We start from the raw sequence: 16,846 nt of genomic DNA, 5'->3' as shown, positions 1-16,846 counted from the left end.
ATATATATATATATATATATATATATATATATATATATATATATATATATATATATATATATATATATATATATATATGCCACCACACAATCTTACATTGCACAACATTTTGCATGTTGTAGTAGGCTGTTTCAGACTTGTACGTTTGGAAAACTAACTATCCTCTAAAACTAGAGGATGGAAAAGGTCGGCTGGAGTGGAGTCTGAGGAGCAAAATGGACGGATCTGACTGCTGAGAGAGAGAGAGAGAGAGAGAGAGAGAGAGAGAGAGAGAGAGAGAGAGAGAGAGAGAGAGAGAGAGAGAGAGAGAGAGAGAGAGAGAGATGGATCTCTGTTATCCAGGAAAAAGGCTCATTCCTTAAAATACCTCCATATATCTCTGCCAAGGACAACTGTGCCAGGGCTAGGGAAGGCCTTGAACGAACCAGCCAGGAGATGACCTGGAACCGGATCAGAGTGGATCTGGAGCAGGACCATAGAGATGGAGGAATAAGGACATCTGAGAGAAAAGGGATGCACCTCTACACCTCCCCGACGTAGCAGCAGGAACATCTGGCGTTGGCAGAGTTTCACATAACGTATACGTTCAATTATAATTGTTCTGTCTTATTCTCTTTCTAGCAATGTTTCGTTCGTCCTTTCTTTCCATTATTTTTTTATTGAATAACTTTGAGACGGAGTTAAATAATCTTTGATTTGGAGGGCGGTGTTATTAGAGCGCCTGCGCGTGTCTGCGCGGTCACACCCATTCGCCCAGTTTACGCATCTGGTGCGCGCAGGCACGGGCTCTCCATCCGATGGGATTGTCAACCAAACTCGTCGTTGGTCGCACAGGAGGCAGAACTATGACTTTGCCCTCCACCCAACAACACACTGGCAATAAGGAATGAAGACTCCGTGATTTGGATGCTGGCAAATACTTTGCCTGGCAAACCTATTTATGCACAAAAAGACATCCCAGTTACGGTGACATTGTTTTCGTGTGACTCGATTTGGACGTCAGAGTCCCTGTCTCTCTTGAAAGAAGCTCACATCTTGATCTTGAAGCCGACTGAAAAAGGTACGTAGCGTAACACACGTGTAACATAAGTTATAGGTTAAATATTTAGACATTGTGGAGTCTGATGTGCTAACGCCAATGAACGCGTCTCTACGTTGTTGAATGAACTAGAGATGCGTCAGCAACAGTTTAACTGAGAGCGCATGTGTGAGCTCCTCTCACAAGGATCTCTCCCGCTGAACAAACACTTCAGCAAACAAGGACGTGAGGCAGAACTAGGAGCGTCAGGAGTCACACACATTTTTTCACTTTTGACGTGGATGTGTGTGTGTGTGTGCATGTGTGTGTGTGTGTGTGTGTGTGTGTGTGTGTGTGTGTGTGTGTTGCGCGTGCGAGTATCTGTGTTTTCTGCTGTTTTCAGAAACATTTTTCCTGCTTCATTCTCAATAGGAATAAGATTCATATGTAACCTTATTATAACTTGGCTTCCGAGATTTCCAGGGACAGACTCGCTCAGGTTAAAACAACGCGAAACTAACACCACACACTGAGGGCTCACCGCAGGAGACCAAAATAGAGAGGACCTTTAGATGAGGTGATGTCAAACTAAGAGATGCAGAGAGAGGAGATGACAGCCGTTTGTCATCCCCTTGTTTTTCATCCCCTTGTCCTTCTTCAAACAGACAGGACTAGTAGTTGAACAACCAGTGAAAAGGAATGTTTGTCATAATTATGTTTGTTCAACGCTATACAGTCTGGCTCTATTACTGTAAAATGTATCATGAAATTAGGATAGAAACACAGCCGAATTACACATTGAGATGTATGCATGGTACAATGAAGTCAGGATCAACAAATGACAGCGTTCTAACCAGGGGCGTAGCCACGTGGGGGCCATGGGGGGCCACGGCCCCTCCTGGTCAGAGGACGTCCACCCCGCTGCCCCCCCCCCCCCAGTATATATATATATATATTAAAAAAAAAAAACGTTTCCTACACGGAAACGGTCTAAAGAGAGCTGAAACATTTGCATTATTAATTTGATCTAACTTTGACTTATCATTCTTATTTAAAGTATTATAATCCGACGTTATGAATAAATATTGCACTTAAAATACCCCCCCCCCCCTCCTGGCTACGCCCCTGGTTCTAACCATAGGTCATACCACACTGAAGATTGAATTGTACTGAATATCATCAGAATCAGAAAACTTTATTAATCCCAGGGGGGAATTGTTTCGTTCCAGGTGCTCCGAACAAAAGTAAATTACAAGCATAGAAGATAAGACTATAAAATAGAAAATTATAAATAAAATATATTAAAATAAAAGTAAGACTAAAGTAAGAAGTGGACATCTCTAAGTGGAAGTGGACATCTCTTAGTGGGTTATATTCACTCATTCATAATATCTTATCCCCACTACGGAATTGCAGAACATATTGTATCGGCATCGGAATAAAATAGTATCGTGAGGTCCCTGCAGATTCCCATCACTACTAGCCCGGTTGTTTCAGCGCTAGTATGGTTACTCTGCCTGTCATAGCCGGTTTATAAGCCTGACTACTAGCCAAGTTGTTCTAGCATAAGCCTGGTGACTAGCCTGGTTACTAGCCTGGTTACTAGCCTGCTTGTTCTTACTCTGGCCTGGTTATAAGCCCGTTTACGAGCCATGTTGTTTTAACGTAAGCCTGGTTATTAGCCTGGTTACTAGCCTGGTTACTAGCCTGGTTACTAGCCTGCTTGTTCTTACTCTGGCCTGGTTATTAAGCCCGGCTACGAGCCATGTTGTTTTAACGTAAGCCTGGTTATTAGCCTGGTTACTAGCCCGGCTGTTCTAACTCTAGCCTGGTTACCTACCAGCCTGGGGTAACAGGCCAGGTTACGGGCCCAGCTGTTTTAGGATAGTTGTGTGAAATCTCTCGAGGGATAGCGGTGCTAACAGACGCTGCGCAGGGCTGCCAGCCAATGATGACAGTTGGTGTAGCAGCGTGGCAGAGGGACGGGGAAGTTTGTGTGTGTGTGTGTGTGTGTTTGTACATGTACTCAGTGTGGCATGAAGAAAGCAAGTGGGATTCCAGCTGTCTCTGTGGAATGCTAGTCTGTATGCTAGTGGAGGCGATGTTAGCAAGATGCTTGTGACGGTAATTGATTGTTGAGTTAGTGAGATGCTAGTGTAGATGTTGGGGTTCAGCCTTAGTGAGATGCTAGTGGAGATGATTGGGTTTAGCGTTAGTGAGATGCTAGTGGAGATGATTGGGTTCGGCCTTAGTGAGATGCTAGTGGAGATGATTGGGTTAAGCCTTAGTGAGATGCTAGTGGAGATGATTGGGTTCGGCCTTAGTGAGATGCTAGTGGAGATGATTGGGTTCGGCCTCAGTGAGATGCTAGTGGAGATGATTGGGTTCAGCGTTAGTGAGATGCTAGTGGAGATGATTGGGTTCAGCCTTAGTGAGATGCTAGTGGAGATGATTGGGTTCAGCCTTAGTGAGATGCTAGTGGAGATGATTGGGTTCAGCCTTAGTGAGATGCTAGTGGAGATGATTGGGTTCGGCCTTAGTGAGATGCTAGTGGAGATGATTGGGTTCGGCCTTAGTGAGATGCTAGTGGAGATGATTGGGTTCGGCCTTAGTGAGATGCTAGTGGAGATGATTGGGTTCGGCCTTAGTGAGATGCTAGTGGAGATGATTGGGTTCAGCCTTAGTGAGATGCTAGTGGAGATGATTGGGTTCAGCGTTAGTGAGATGCTAATGGAGATGATTGGGTTCGGCCTTAGTGAGATGCTAGTGGAGATGATTGGGTTCGGCCTTAGTGAGATGCTAGTGGAGATGATTGGGTTCAGCCTTAGTGAGATGCTAGTGGAGATGATTGGGTTCAGCCTTAGTGAGATGCTAGTGGAGATGATTGGGTTCGGCCTTAGTGAGATGCTAGTGGAGATGATTGGGTTCGGCCTTAGTGAGATGCTAGTGGAGATGATTGGGTTCGGCCTTAGTGAGATGCTAGTGGAGATGATGGGATGTCGTCTGGATGCTGGCTCTGGCGATGTGCTGCTACAGGTGATGGGAGTTACCTGGATGCTAGTTCTGGTGATGTGAGAGTAAAGCTAATTGTAATGAGGGTTAGCCGCATGCTAGTGCAGGGGATGTTAGCTTGATGCTAATGGAGTCCATGACATCAGCGTCATTGGATGGCGTCAAACAAACAGGAGGCAGAGAGCAGCTGTTTCTTAAGCTCCATCACTGTGTCTGTGTGTGTGTGTGTGTGTGTGTGTGTGTGTGTGTGTGTGTGTGTGTGTGTGTGTGTGTGTGTGTGTGTGTGTGTGTGTGTGTGTGTGTGTGTGTGTGTGTGTGTGTGTGATGGAGCCCGGGAGAGTATTTTTATGTGTCTGTGTGTGTGTCAGTGATTGATCCATGAGGTTGTGAAGCATATGTTTGTGCATATCTGATTGTCTAGTGGCACATGTGTGTGAACATGTGTGTGTGTGTGTGTGTGTGTGTGTGTGTGTGTTTGTGTAACCCAAGTAGAGAATGATTACAGAATAAGGCCGCCTTGTTTTTTATAGACTCCATCACAGTGATTAGGGAGGCTTGATAGCAGCTGCCGCTTGCTAGTTAGCTACCAGTTCGCAATGTTACAATTTTCTTGGTTAGCAGCTAAATGCATCTGAACCAATCTCCGGTGTTTAGTTAGCATTACTTCATATATAGTTTTGTGCTGTAACATTTTTATTGCATTACTCAATGTCTATTCTCTCAGTGTAGTTCAACTTTGTTTCACCCAAAGCTGCCTTTAAGAGCCAATAAAAGTGTCTAAAGATGTACTTTTCAGTCTCTTCTAATGTACTTTTGGCATTTTAAAGTTTTTAACGACTACCTTAACAAATGGCAGATGAGAGCAATACAATAGTCTTCCTAACAACACTGCTTATATAATGCCCGACTGTGTGGCGAGGGAACTTTTATTTACTTTGCCCCGTGCTTCACGAAACCCCTCTGTAAGCAGAAAATCTGTTTCAATGAAGGAGAAGTCCTCAGGAAATTATTCTTCTGGAGCCAAACACAACAAGCCAGCTGGAATGAGGAGATGGAGGTGGAGGAGGAGGTGGAGGAGGAGGAGGGGGAAGGACGGATTCATTTCAATACGCTCCAAAATAGTAGCCTGAATACACAGTGGGACCACCATGTGTTCTCTACGCTTAGCATGTCCTCTGATGTTGGTTCCTCTCGTCAGAGGAACTATAGATGCCGTGACCATCAATTGTCATACTTTAACTCGGTGCAGATATTCGTGAAATAAATGTGTCCGGTCTAGTCTCGTCTAGTCTGGGTCGAATCGTAGAGAGAAGAATAGTGTCAGAGGATGTGACTGATGGGACACCCAAAAATTCCGGTCTGGGATTGATCAAGTTCTCTCCTAGTTCTCCTCTTGAGGATTTTTATTTTTTTATGTCAAATTACATTACTGTTCTGTACTGTCTGCTGTGAATACGAATTTCCCATCTCAAAATCAAGAGAGAACAATCAAATTTCATCCTCTCGGCTTAGTATCTGAAACGTGGTGAGGAGATCTCTGGAGATATCGTGTTATTCACGCCGACATTGTTTACATGCGTTCATGGAGCAGACTAATGTGAGCAGGGCCGGTAACCAGATGACAAATACAGATAACCGTTTACAGTTCGATATTCATGAAGGATCGCTCAAAGCACGTTAACACCAAGAAATGTGAATATTTGAATAATCATGAGTAATAAGCATATGTACAACTTGTTTCAACTGCACTGGGAAAATGTCCGGCCCACAGGTTCTTCTTCTCCCGTCTGGGTCCCAGGGGTTTTGACGTTCTTTGTGGTCTCAGGGTTAGGGGATGTGGTCCAAATGTGGACCACATCCAATAACCCATGAACTGTATATGGTTAAATTAAAGTTGACCTGAGCAAGACTAATTCTGCCCTATATGTAACTGAGCAGATTGGTATATAAACAGGTTACATATAAGTATTTACAGTTAGATAAAGTACAGTACTTCTACTATCTAACTGTAGATAGAGTTAGTCAAATGTAGTCGATACAGGATAATACTGGTAAATACAGGTAGTTAAAGATTGATATAAATGGTTACAGGTGGCAGATACAGGTGGTTACAGACATACACAGGTAGATAGAAGTAGTAACGGATAGTTACAGGTAGATAAAGGTAGAAACAGGTAGTGAGTTGTGGGTGGTTACTTTCAGATGGTTACACAAAGTTAAAGATAGATACAGACATATACACATACAGTAGATACAAGTAGATACAGGCAATTGGATTCAGATAGTTAGTTTCGGTGGATACAGGAAGAAGTAGGTCAGGTACAGCTTCCTCAGTTTCTGGTGCTGCTACTTCTACTTCTACTACTACTACTACCACCACTACTACCACTACTACGATTACGACTGCGATTACTACTGCAATCACTACTATTACTTTGATCGATGTGCCGGATCCTTCCTGGTGTAGTATGACTCTGGTCAGAAGCCTCACCTTCCAATCTCCTGGTTGTCTTTCAGCTTGACAAGGCCCCCTCTCCGCAGTGATGTCAAAAACCACCAGATCAGAATCCAAGTCCTGCTCACGGTCTCGCTCCAGGTCAAGCCAGAGATCCCGTTCAAGGTCTCGTTCCAGGTCCCGTTCCACCTCACGGTCCAGGAGTCCCTCCAGGTCTCGGGGGAGGAAGCATCACTACAGGTGGGTGGGTCCGAGGAACCAGAGGTCGAAGAACAATTCGTGGCCTCAGGCCTTTTGGTGTTCGTGATTGGTTGTGCGATCTGCTGTTGTCTTGTCTAGTTGTGTTGCTTTGAACTGATTGTGGTACGTTGCGCTCTGTTGTGTTGTGTTTTTGTGTGTGTCATGTGTTGTGGTTTCCAGTCTCCTCTTCATTGTGTATCTCTGACCATGTATGAGTTTGTCTCTGTGTTGCGCAGCAGAACTCAAGTCAGGAGACGGAGCTCATCTGGTCTTTGTAGCTCGATTCACTTATTTTGTTTAGTGTGATTTTTTCACTGCCTTGTGTTCTATAAGGGGCTAAGAACTCGATGACGCACGGAAATATATTTTTAAGATAATCTGTTGGTTTTCTTTGGAGGCCGAATGGAAATTTATTGGCGTGGATATCTTCCACTGGCCGTGATCACTCACTCCCAGAGAAGCGACTGGTTTCACTGTCTCGACTGCAGTACTGGTATACCGGTGTACCGTCACTACTACTGAACTACTGGTGCACTGTGGTTTAATCAAAAGCACACAAACACACACCGATGCACTCTCCACACACACACCCACCCACATGAAAACACACCCACTTAAACAAACATTCTCAAGGATATTCTTATAACTTGATGACTCACGGTTCCTGATTGATCTTCAAATATTCTGCTCTCACCTCAGTAACACAAACTCTCACTAAGTAGAAATAATACATTTATTAAGTAGCCTAATTCATACCACATATTTTCACAAACTACATTACGTTTATAGAAGATACTTTACTCAATGAAAGAGGGAGAACAGTTCCGATTTTTAGCCCGTCAATTTGATAGGACCAAGTTACAGCAGGTCTAAATACAGATCCGTGTGTAAAACGCCTCTAAATAATACCATCAGTGGTAACAGCCTGAGGCGGCTGCTAGATATGTTTGTTGAACGTTTTTTGTATCTCTCCGGATATTTCTAGCTTTAGTTCTTAGTTATATTCCCGTTCAACACTATCATACCTCTATAATGTCTGGTTGGCGCTTCAGTCTTGGCTGTGTGTGTAGTTGGCACCGGCACCTTGGCGTTGTGGTAGCGGAAGGCTGAGCTTTCTCCTCCCGGCCCATGTGACCACAGGACGGGCTACTGGTACTCAGCAGACTCGCTCTCAGATCTCACTCCGACGTGCGTTTCGATGCGCTGCTGTCTTTAAACCCTCTTTATTCCGATGAAAAAACGTGCCCGGTGAGTTTTCCACGCCTTTTCGTTTTATTTACGTGGCAAATATGCTAGTATTTTACAAAGTGGATATTTTTCATTTCAGACAGTGTTCCGAATTACATAGCCTATGTTCCTCTTGTCCTCAAATAGTAGGCTATTGAGATGTCGGTCTTAAACTAAGACTGGATGCAGGTAATTTTGAATTGCATTTTATTAATTTAAATAGTTTTAGGTTGGAAATCAGTAGACTGAAATTAAATCAGTGTCAATGGAAACGGAAAGTATCGGTCATTAAGGAAGCATGATGCATGTTGTGTAAACGCAGCGAGTTCAGTGGTAGACCTGCATAACGCAACGCTTGTTTTTGATGGTCGAATAAAAACTCAAAATAGAACTTTAAATAGAACTTAAAAAATGCTGTGGAGAACCCGGCGACCCTGACTCATGTATAGTCCATAGAGATGGAATGGCATTAAACTTGAGTGAGCTTTGAAATAATTTCCAGCGATGCGCCAGTGACATCATGTGGTCAGAACTGGGATGATTGGTTCATTTTAGCCCATGATTGTAATTCTTTTTTAATCGTTTCTACTTGGTAACATCCGTGACAATTTGACGATTTCTTATCCTTCCGTCACTGTGCAAGTCTTTGAACCTAGTGCAACATTACTCGTCTATCAGGTGTTTTTATTCTTTAGTCTGTGTTTTTGTGCAACTCACCAATTAGCCAGCAGGTGACACTCTTTATTAGCACATGCAAGTTACGTTCATTAGGAAATTTAGACTTCTACCTTCTGAACTTTAGTTTAATCTCAGTACCACTCAGGAAAAGTTCAGTGTCTTTTGTTATGGTCGAGCTGGACATTGAAGGGGTCTTATTGTTTTTGATTTTCCTTTGTTGACCAGAGGTCCCTTGATTTATTCTTATTTATTATTTATATATAATTATTATTCATCATTAATACACTCATCTTGTTGAAATGTGAAAAGAAATGAGGAATCTTTAATGATTAAACCAAAAAAATTAACTAAATCGTTTTTAGATCTCCTTTGTACACATTCTATTATCTGTATTTCATATTACAGTTGCTGCATTTTATCATGTGTGAAGTGAAAAAAACTCACTTTCTGACAACATATACTGCTGATGCATCACCATGTGTTGAACATAACTTGTGATTCCTTTCTACCATGTAATGGTCCCAGTGGTTCCTCAACCCTCCCCCTGCATCCCAAACCTCTTATTGTTCATGGATCTGCTTCCCCCACACATCGTTTTAATCCAAAATCTGGCTGTAATATGAGTGTCCCACTGGATTTGGTCACATCCCAAAAGTAATAGTTTGTGGCTAAGTCAATCATTATTCAGTCTGTTCATATTGACAGACCTTCCCTCGACATCTGCATTTTTATAAGCTAATATACATAGCTTATAAATCAGGCAGGACTTCCCTGGCTGATTCACAGACCGTCCTGGCTGATTTACAGACAGGACGTTCCTGATTTATAAGCTATATCTGCTATCTGATATTAGCTATCCTGGCAGGACCCAATACGCATATCAGGGGACCACAAGTGAGACCTCAACCCAACGGTCATGGTCACCCGCACAAACAGCACCCGGTCGGGATGCATTGGGCGCCTTTCCGAAGTTTTTCCCTTCTTCCTCTCTCCTCAGCTCCAGATCCCGGTCTCGCTCCAGGTCCCGATCCCCCTCCTCCAAGCCCCGCGAGCGGAAGTACGCCAAGGACCACCAGGCCCGGGGCCCGGGGCCCCGCGAGGCCCGGGGGTACCAACACCGTGGCTTCCAGAGGCCCTTCAACTTCAGGGGCCGAGGACGGGGCTTCTTCCCCCGCGGGCGATTCCAGCGGGGGGGCGGAGGAGGAGGAGGCGGCGGCGGCTGGGGCTACAACCACCACAACTTCCGCAACAACTGGAGGAACTTCAGACAATGTCCGCCGCAGAGACAGCAGTACCCCCACCCCCAGTGGCATCAGCAGCAGCAGCATCAGCAGCAGCAGCAGCAGCAGCAGCAGCCGCCGCAACAGCAGCAGCAGTACCCCCGGGGGCGCTCTGCCAGCCCCCGTAAACGCCCGGGCGTGACCCCCCCGAGGGCCGTCCCCCGCTCAGACCACTCCTCCTCCTCCCCCAAGTCCAGACGCTCAGCTCGCTCCTCCTCCTCTCACTCCCCTTGCTCCCCAAAACAGAACGCCACCTCTGAGTCGGCCAATAAGATCCTCTCAAGCAATGGCAAGGAGGAGCTGCTGGCCTCCAAGGAGGCTGGAGAAGAGGAGGAGGAGGAGGAGGAGGAAGAGGAGGAGGTGGGAGGAGGAGTTAATAAAGATGGCGCTATTGCAGGGAAGTGGCGGAGTTTGAGTGTCTGTAGCTCTGTAGTGAAGAAGTGTAATCCACCAGAAAGTTCTGCTGATGACGGTCAGATGACTCTGACGTCTGCTGACCAGTCCAGCCCTGCCCACAAAATCACAGCCAGTGGGGTGAACAGCGGCGCCCCCTCCTGGCAGGGAGTGGAAAACAAAAGCCCACCTCAAAAAAACACCAAAGCCGTTATTTCTGGTTTTGGAATCTTCTCTAAAAAGAACAACCTGGATGGAGGTAGTTCCAACATCCCTGCTGCCTTTAGAAAGTAAGACTTTCATCTATTTTAATCCTGAACAAACTCGTACTGAAAAGTGTTTTTGAGGATAGTTTTCGACCTAATTGTTTTCACATGGTTTCTTGTTCTTTCATTTGCCGCTAAGAAGTCTAGCTCACGTTTCATTCTCAAACCACACATTTTCTGTATTTTCCTTCCCCATTCGCCCTCTGGGAACATGTGGCGGTCGTCATAACAGACTCAAATACGAGGAAGAAAAAGACCAATAAATACTAGATTGGCCCATTTGCGCAACCGCCTGGCATCACATGCTGTGCCAGATATTATTTAGTCGGTCGCTCAGATACTTAAGTGCCATTTATAGTATAGTATCCTTTGTTTATTGTTATAATAATAAGCGATGGAAAGCCTCTTCATACACATGGTATAATAATATGTCCTTGTGTTAAATGTGTGCCTGGACTCCTAAAGTGCGATTCTTTGGTACTTTCAGGTTCCTGGAGGACCAGAGTAACGGGTCCGGGCTGGGCCGGGAGAAAGGGTCTGAGGCGAGCGGTCAGGTCCCTCTGGAGGGCGGGGCTAACGGGAAGACGGGCGGCTGCGTCTCCAACCCATCGCCGCGCCGAGCGAGCGCCGAAATGACTCTGAGGAGCTTCTTAAAAGCTTCTCCCTTTCAGTCCGGCACGGACGCTCACGAGGACGATGAGGAGGTGGAGGCGGAGGAGGAGGAGGAGGGCGGGCCTCGTGCCAAGCCCCAGAAAGGGGAGGAGCCCTCTAAGACGAAGGTGAAGACCTCGGCGCTCGCCGTGTTCGCCGAGCGCCTCAGTCAGTGGGAGAGCGCCGGGCGCCGGCCGTTCGTGGCCCCGAACCACCCCGACCTCATACAGGTGTACCGCGGCCAGGACCCAGGCGCCGCCGCTGCGGGGGCCAGACCCGCGGGGGGGTTCTCCTCTCCGGAGAAAGACCCCGGGAGGTTCACAAGGACGGAGACGCATGACTCCTCCCCCCCCGCCGCCAAGAGCGCCGCCCCCCGGGAGATGCTCAGAGGGGAAGGGGCGGCGGCTTCCCCCTCTGGCTCCAGGGAGGCCAAGTGTAGCGTTGTGATGGACTTCCTGAGGGATCGGATGACCAGGTGAGCATCAAGAACACCCCCTTCCATGATGTGTGAGCCTAGCATGTGACTCGCTGTGAGCGGTTCTGTCTCGACCAAAACCTCTCGCTAGTCCATCTAGATCAGGGGTTCTAAGAGTTTTGACAACTGAGGGCCAATTTAGGAACCCAAAATTTGACAGAGGGCCGCCAAAGGAAAAAACAAATTGGCGGGAAACGCCGCCAGCATCCCAGTGTTAAAAAAAAACATTGCACCGTGGACCTCCGGGAGTGAGGTCAAGTGAGGTCTAAATCACGAAACTGAGGTTCAGCCTTTCAAAGTAATGTACAGTCGGATTAAAACTAACAAATGTAAAAGGGTTTAATTGAAAGCTAGAGAGAGTCAACTTTTCTCTTTGCATTCATTTATTTTTGTTTAAATTAATATTGATATAATAAATAAAATAAAAAAGATGTATGTATGTATGTCATTGCGGGCCGCCAGGAATGATTCCGCGGGCCGCCACTGGCCCGCGGGCCGCACTTTGAGAACCAATGATCTAGATTGACAAATTGCAGCATACACCGCCTCCTGAGGTGGTTTTGACCGCGATCCAGGTGTTTGAGCTGTCCCTGCACTGCTATGAATAGATCTGCTCCCAGCTCGTCGGATGTGTTGGCGGGGGAGCGTCAGCTATCCCAGGACCTGGTCCAGTCCTGCAGGAAGGAGCAGGAGTTTCGCTCCATCTTCCAACACGTGGACACCAGCAAGGTCCAGAGGAGCCCCTCGGAGCTCTTCACCCAACACATCCTCACCATCGTACACCACGTCAACGGTGAGCGATGACTCCCCCCCGCGCTGTCACCCCCCGCGCTGACTCCCCCCGCGCTGACTCCCCCCCGCGCTCTCGCTTCTCTCTCGGTTTTCACTCTCTTCTCACTCGCCCTGCCGGTCGTCACTAATCGTCTCTCTCCTCGCCCCGCCCTCTCTCTCTCTCTCCCCCCTACGCTTTCTTTATGATCTCTCCTCTTCACTCTCTTTTCTTCTCACTAGTTGATCACTTCTGTGCATGCAACGTGACAATTTTTTTCCTCAAGGCCTGTATCTGTATGACCCATCCAGATACAGGTCTTGAGAAAGAAATGAAGCACTCGTCATTCAAGGCCTTGAGAGAGGCTCAAGGCCTTGATATTAGCTTCTCTCAAGAGCTTGACTCTCTCAAGGGCCTCTGGTTCAAAATGATGCTACACTGTTTCCCCCCACCTGCATCACTGCGTATACCCATTGCTGTAAATCTCCAGTAGTACCCTGTGAAGCTAAGTGGCTAATGCTAAACTGACCCCTGACCTTCCGTGCAGCCCAGTACTTCCCGTCATCAGGAGGAAGTCTTAGCGAGCGCTTTGCGACGTACCAGCGAAACGCCGCCCAGCAAGGGGAGAGGAGGAGGAAGAGTCCGGAAATACACAGGTAGCTTGACCTACGACCTCTCTGAGAGGTGTGACCTCACCTCGGCTGGTTACCAGGTCAAAGGTCAGGCGGCGGTGTTGCCCGCTCGCCTGATAAAAAAAAAAAAGAGCTACTTGGCTTTGTGTGTCGATGGGGTGTGGTTGGTGGAGGTCAGGTGATTCAGCTATGCATTTGTTCATTCAATCATTTCTTTGTTCGTTTTCTATCTAAGATTGCGTCTTCTGATTGTACCGACTGCGTTAATAATCAACTTTTCCTTTCCCCCCATTCAGGAGAATAGATGTTTCCCCGAGTGCCTTTAAGAAACACTCTCATCTCTTTGAGGCCATGAAAAGCTCGGAGGAGGGCAGTTACAAGGTGACCAAATATTTTGCAATATGATGCATAAAATGGGGAGAAAACAGAGCACCCAGAACGATGGGCTGAGCCAGCCAGACGTCTGTAGACCGCTGACTTGACCGCCATCAATGGCACAGAGTCTAAGGGAGTCAAACTCATTGAGTATGTTGTGAGTTGTGCACCCCCTCCACATACGTTCTTTAAAAAGTGGCTACCTGGGCGCTACAAGGCTAATCAATCACATAATTTGAGATCAATAATGGAAGCGAGAGTTGCTCCCGTGCCCACGCTGTTCGAAGGACTCTGAAGGTTCATAGTAAGTATTATTCTTCTCCAGATAAGGAACAGAATTTATCAACCGCAGCCCCAAATGAATCGTGGCTCTTCTCCCATTTAACTGTCTTTCCGATATCATTGTGCATGGTAACCAAAGACTGACCAAAGCCGACGTTAAAAGCAACTAACTCAAACTAGCATCTCTGTCCATGCTTGTTGTCTAGCGCCCTGGGGAGATTCTTCCAGCTTCACACTCCGAGTCTTAACCACCTCCTAAACGTCTCCAAACATCCCCCTCAAATCCCTAAACGTATCTTGGAGTGCACCTCTATGCAGACTGGAAGTCCACAGCGCGTTCTTCTGTCTCGTTTTGCTCAGGACGGGGGAGAGAAAGCGATGAAAGGTGACCCGTCCGACCTTCGCTTGGACATCGAGCGCCGTAAAAAGATCTCCGTCGGAGAGCAGGATTGTGATCAGGACAAGGAGAAGGGCACAGGGGATGCACCCCTCCCTAGCAAAGGGAAAAGTTCGGAAAAATCTTCCAAACGTCACAAGAAAGCCAAGTATGTTCCAGCGATTTCAACACTTTGAAACATGGTGTTTAAACTGTCACCCCTCCCCTTGGTCCTCCTGCCTGTTAAAGAGCTTCTCTTTCTGCACTCCTTCAAGGAAAAGGAAGAAGAAACGTTCTCGCTCCAGTTCCTCCTCTTCTTCCTCATCCTCCTCGACCGTATCCAAGCACAAGGCCCATTCTTCCTCCCAGAGCCGGTCTGCTGACCAGGACTTCAGCAAGCCCCACCTGGCCCAGAGAGACATCTCTCAACCCCCTGAGGGAGAGGAACAACAAGGAGGATTTGTAAGTTGATTAATATGTTTTCTTTAAACCATTTGTTTTTGAAAGGAGAATTTTCAGTTCGCCTACTGCTTTAGACGGATCCTATTCAGATTTCTATTCAGTTGATCCTCTCAAGATGTCTGCATTTCTTCTTCTCCTCCTTTAATGCAGCAGTTCACTGTTCGGGGGCGGGGCTGGAACGGGGGCAATCACCATGGAAACGGCGTCCATAGCCAGCCCTCAGCCACGGCAACTCATAATGAGGACTGGGATCCCGAGTTCACTCCTAAGAGCAAGAAATACTTCTTGGTAGGGGGGAAAGAACCACAATAGAACCACAATAGTCGCGCAATAATAACAGACATTACACAACACTAGTGGTACTATAGTGCAGCATAGCAAACATTTCGCTGTCGAGTTCTACAGCGCAGTACAGTATATTACACTGTGTCACGGCGTGGTACAGAATTGTACCACTGTTTTACTTTATATATAAAGTAAAAGAGCTATACAACAGTACCTGTGCTAATGCCGGCCCTGTCCCTCCTTCGTCTCGCAGCACGACGACCGCGAGGGCGAGAGAGAGAGAGAGAGATGTTCGTCGGACGCCCGGGGACGCGGCGGCGGCGGCGGCGGCGGCGGCGGCGGCGGCGGCGGCGTCTTCGCCCACGGGCGGCCGCGCTTCATCATCCGCAGAGCGGTGCAGGGCGGCAACAACCACTTCCAGCTCAACGGGAAGCCAAAGGTCGACGAGGACGCCGAGGCCGGACGCGAGCACGCCGACAACACTTAACCCCCGGCGCTGAAGCGACGCTTAACGTTGCCACGCAAGCACAAAGCCTTAATGTCCCCTGTACTTTAAACAGAGTTGAAACTAGCGTCAGACACAGGCTAAATGGCAAACTCGAAGCTCCGCATTGGGCGTCCATTGCCAAGCCTTGTCCCGATGCGAATCCAGGCATTAAAACGTACAGCAAGCACATCAAAGTGACTATATTGTACCGCTACAATGGCCGGGTTCATCTGCAGTTTGACGGTCAATGCAAACATGCCGATTTCGGCTTTGTTTGAAGTACACTGAGGCGAGTAGGCCGTTCAACACCTTCTCAAAATCACAACACTTCAATAGAGGAAAATCATTTTGAGATGTTACAGTTAATTTCAGGGCGTAACGTCAGGGATTGACTTTGTTCTGTAGTAAGTACTGCTAGCAGTACGTCACCTTCATGTTGTTGGTAGGGAGGTAACTCGGAGGGCGGAAAACCTGACCGTCTTGTGGTGGTGGGTTTGTGTTGGTGTCTGTGTTTTTATATTTGAAATGATTATGAATAGAACGCTGCATCTCACCTGTACTAGATCATCCAGGTAACCAGACAACCTGCTGTTGATTTTCTAAAGGCGCTTGATATGAAATTATAAATATTTTTAAAGACTTTTGAATGAATGTATCTTAGTGCTAGGTAACCAATCATTAATAAATTCAGATTCATTTTGAGGTGTATCCCACTAGGTAGGCTATGCAGGGAGATTACAGGTGTTCCAGTTTACAACGTCACAGTAGCGGTTAAAATATGTGTTTACTGCCAGAACTATCTTCGAAGCAAGCAGCAAAGAATGAAATATTACAATACATCAGTGATGTATTAGGCTCCGCCCCTTCTCACCACGGGACCAAACAACAACGCGCTAGGAAACAACTACTTATGACGTGAACTAGCCTTATAATTGACTGTTCATTTAGTTTTTTTCTGTTGACGAAACATTCTAACAACAGTCTAGATGTTAATATGAAACGACAGCCTCTTGTCGGCTACTAAAGAAGATTAAATATGTGATATGTATTTGTTGGGAAGTAGGAAAGGCTAGTCATTTTAAAAGTTGATATATGTGTGTCCTTTTATGGGAACGTTTTTGTCTGTAAATAGTAATCCATATGATGCACTATATACCTGGTGTGCCTTGATGTATGTGTGTTTGTGTGTTAATTGTACAGTCTGGGTGTGTCGATTCTGAATTGCGAATATTTTCTCTTAAAATCACCTGCTAAAGTGAAATGGCTCTTTTTTTTAATAGTTTTCATCACTGAAAGATTTCCTAGAGATTGTACATTTGAAAAGATACTGTAATAAATTTGACATTTGCTGACTTTATTTTCTGTCGTGGACATTCTTATTATTACTCTGAGTATTTAGAAAAGCGCTATAGGCCTATAGGTTAAATGTATAATAATAATAATAATAATAATAATAATAATAATAATAATAATAATAATAATA

General features: G+C 46.2%; 1 protein-coding gene across 2 annotated transcripts; it reads left to right on the top strand.

Annotated features, from left to right (window-relative positions):
* The first annotated feature begins 762 nt into the window (after positions 1-762).
* On the top strand, positions 763-16,754 carry thrap3a (thyroid hormone receptor associated protein 3a). Of its 2 annotated transcripts, XM_056591503.1 has the most exons (12): positions 763-1,060; positions 6,548-6,725; positions 9,628-10,593; positions 11,057-11,695; positions 12,304-12,488; positions 13,012-13,120; positions 13,393-13,477; positions 14,114-14,298; positions 14,405-14,591; positions 14,742-14,879; positions 15,130-15,196; positions 15,230-16,754. In XM_056591503.1, the coding sequence occupies exons 2-12, from the start codon at positions 6,574-6,576 to the stop codon at positions 15,361-15,363; spliced, it is 2,847 nt and encodes a 948-aa protein (XP_056447478.1). In that variant the 5' UTR covers positions 763-1,060; positions 6,548-6,573; the 3' UTR covers positions 15,364-16,754. The 2 variants fall into 2 exon arrangements, with proteins under 2 accessions (XP_056447478.1, XP_056447479.1); XM_056591504.1 differs by lacking the exons at positions 763-1,060; positions 6,548-6,725 and adding an exon at positions 6,736-7,973.
* The last annotated feature ends 92 nt before the right edge of the window (positions 16,755-16,846 follow it).

Source organism: Gadus chalcogrammus, chromosome 6 (genome assembly GCF_026213295.1).
Source record: "Gadus chalcogrammus isolate NIFS_2021 chromosome 6, NIFS_Gcha_1.0, whole genome shotgun sequence".
NCBI classification, from domain to species: domain Eukaryota; kingdom Metazoa; phylum Chordata; class Actinopteri; order Gadiformes; family Gadidae; genus Gadus; species Gadus chalcogrammus.
This window is presented reverse-complemented; position numbering and strand designations above follow the sequence as displayed.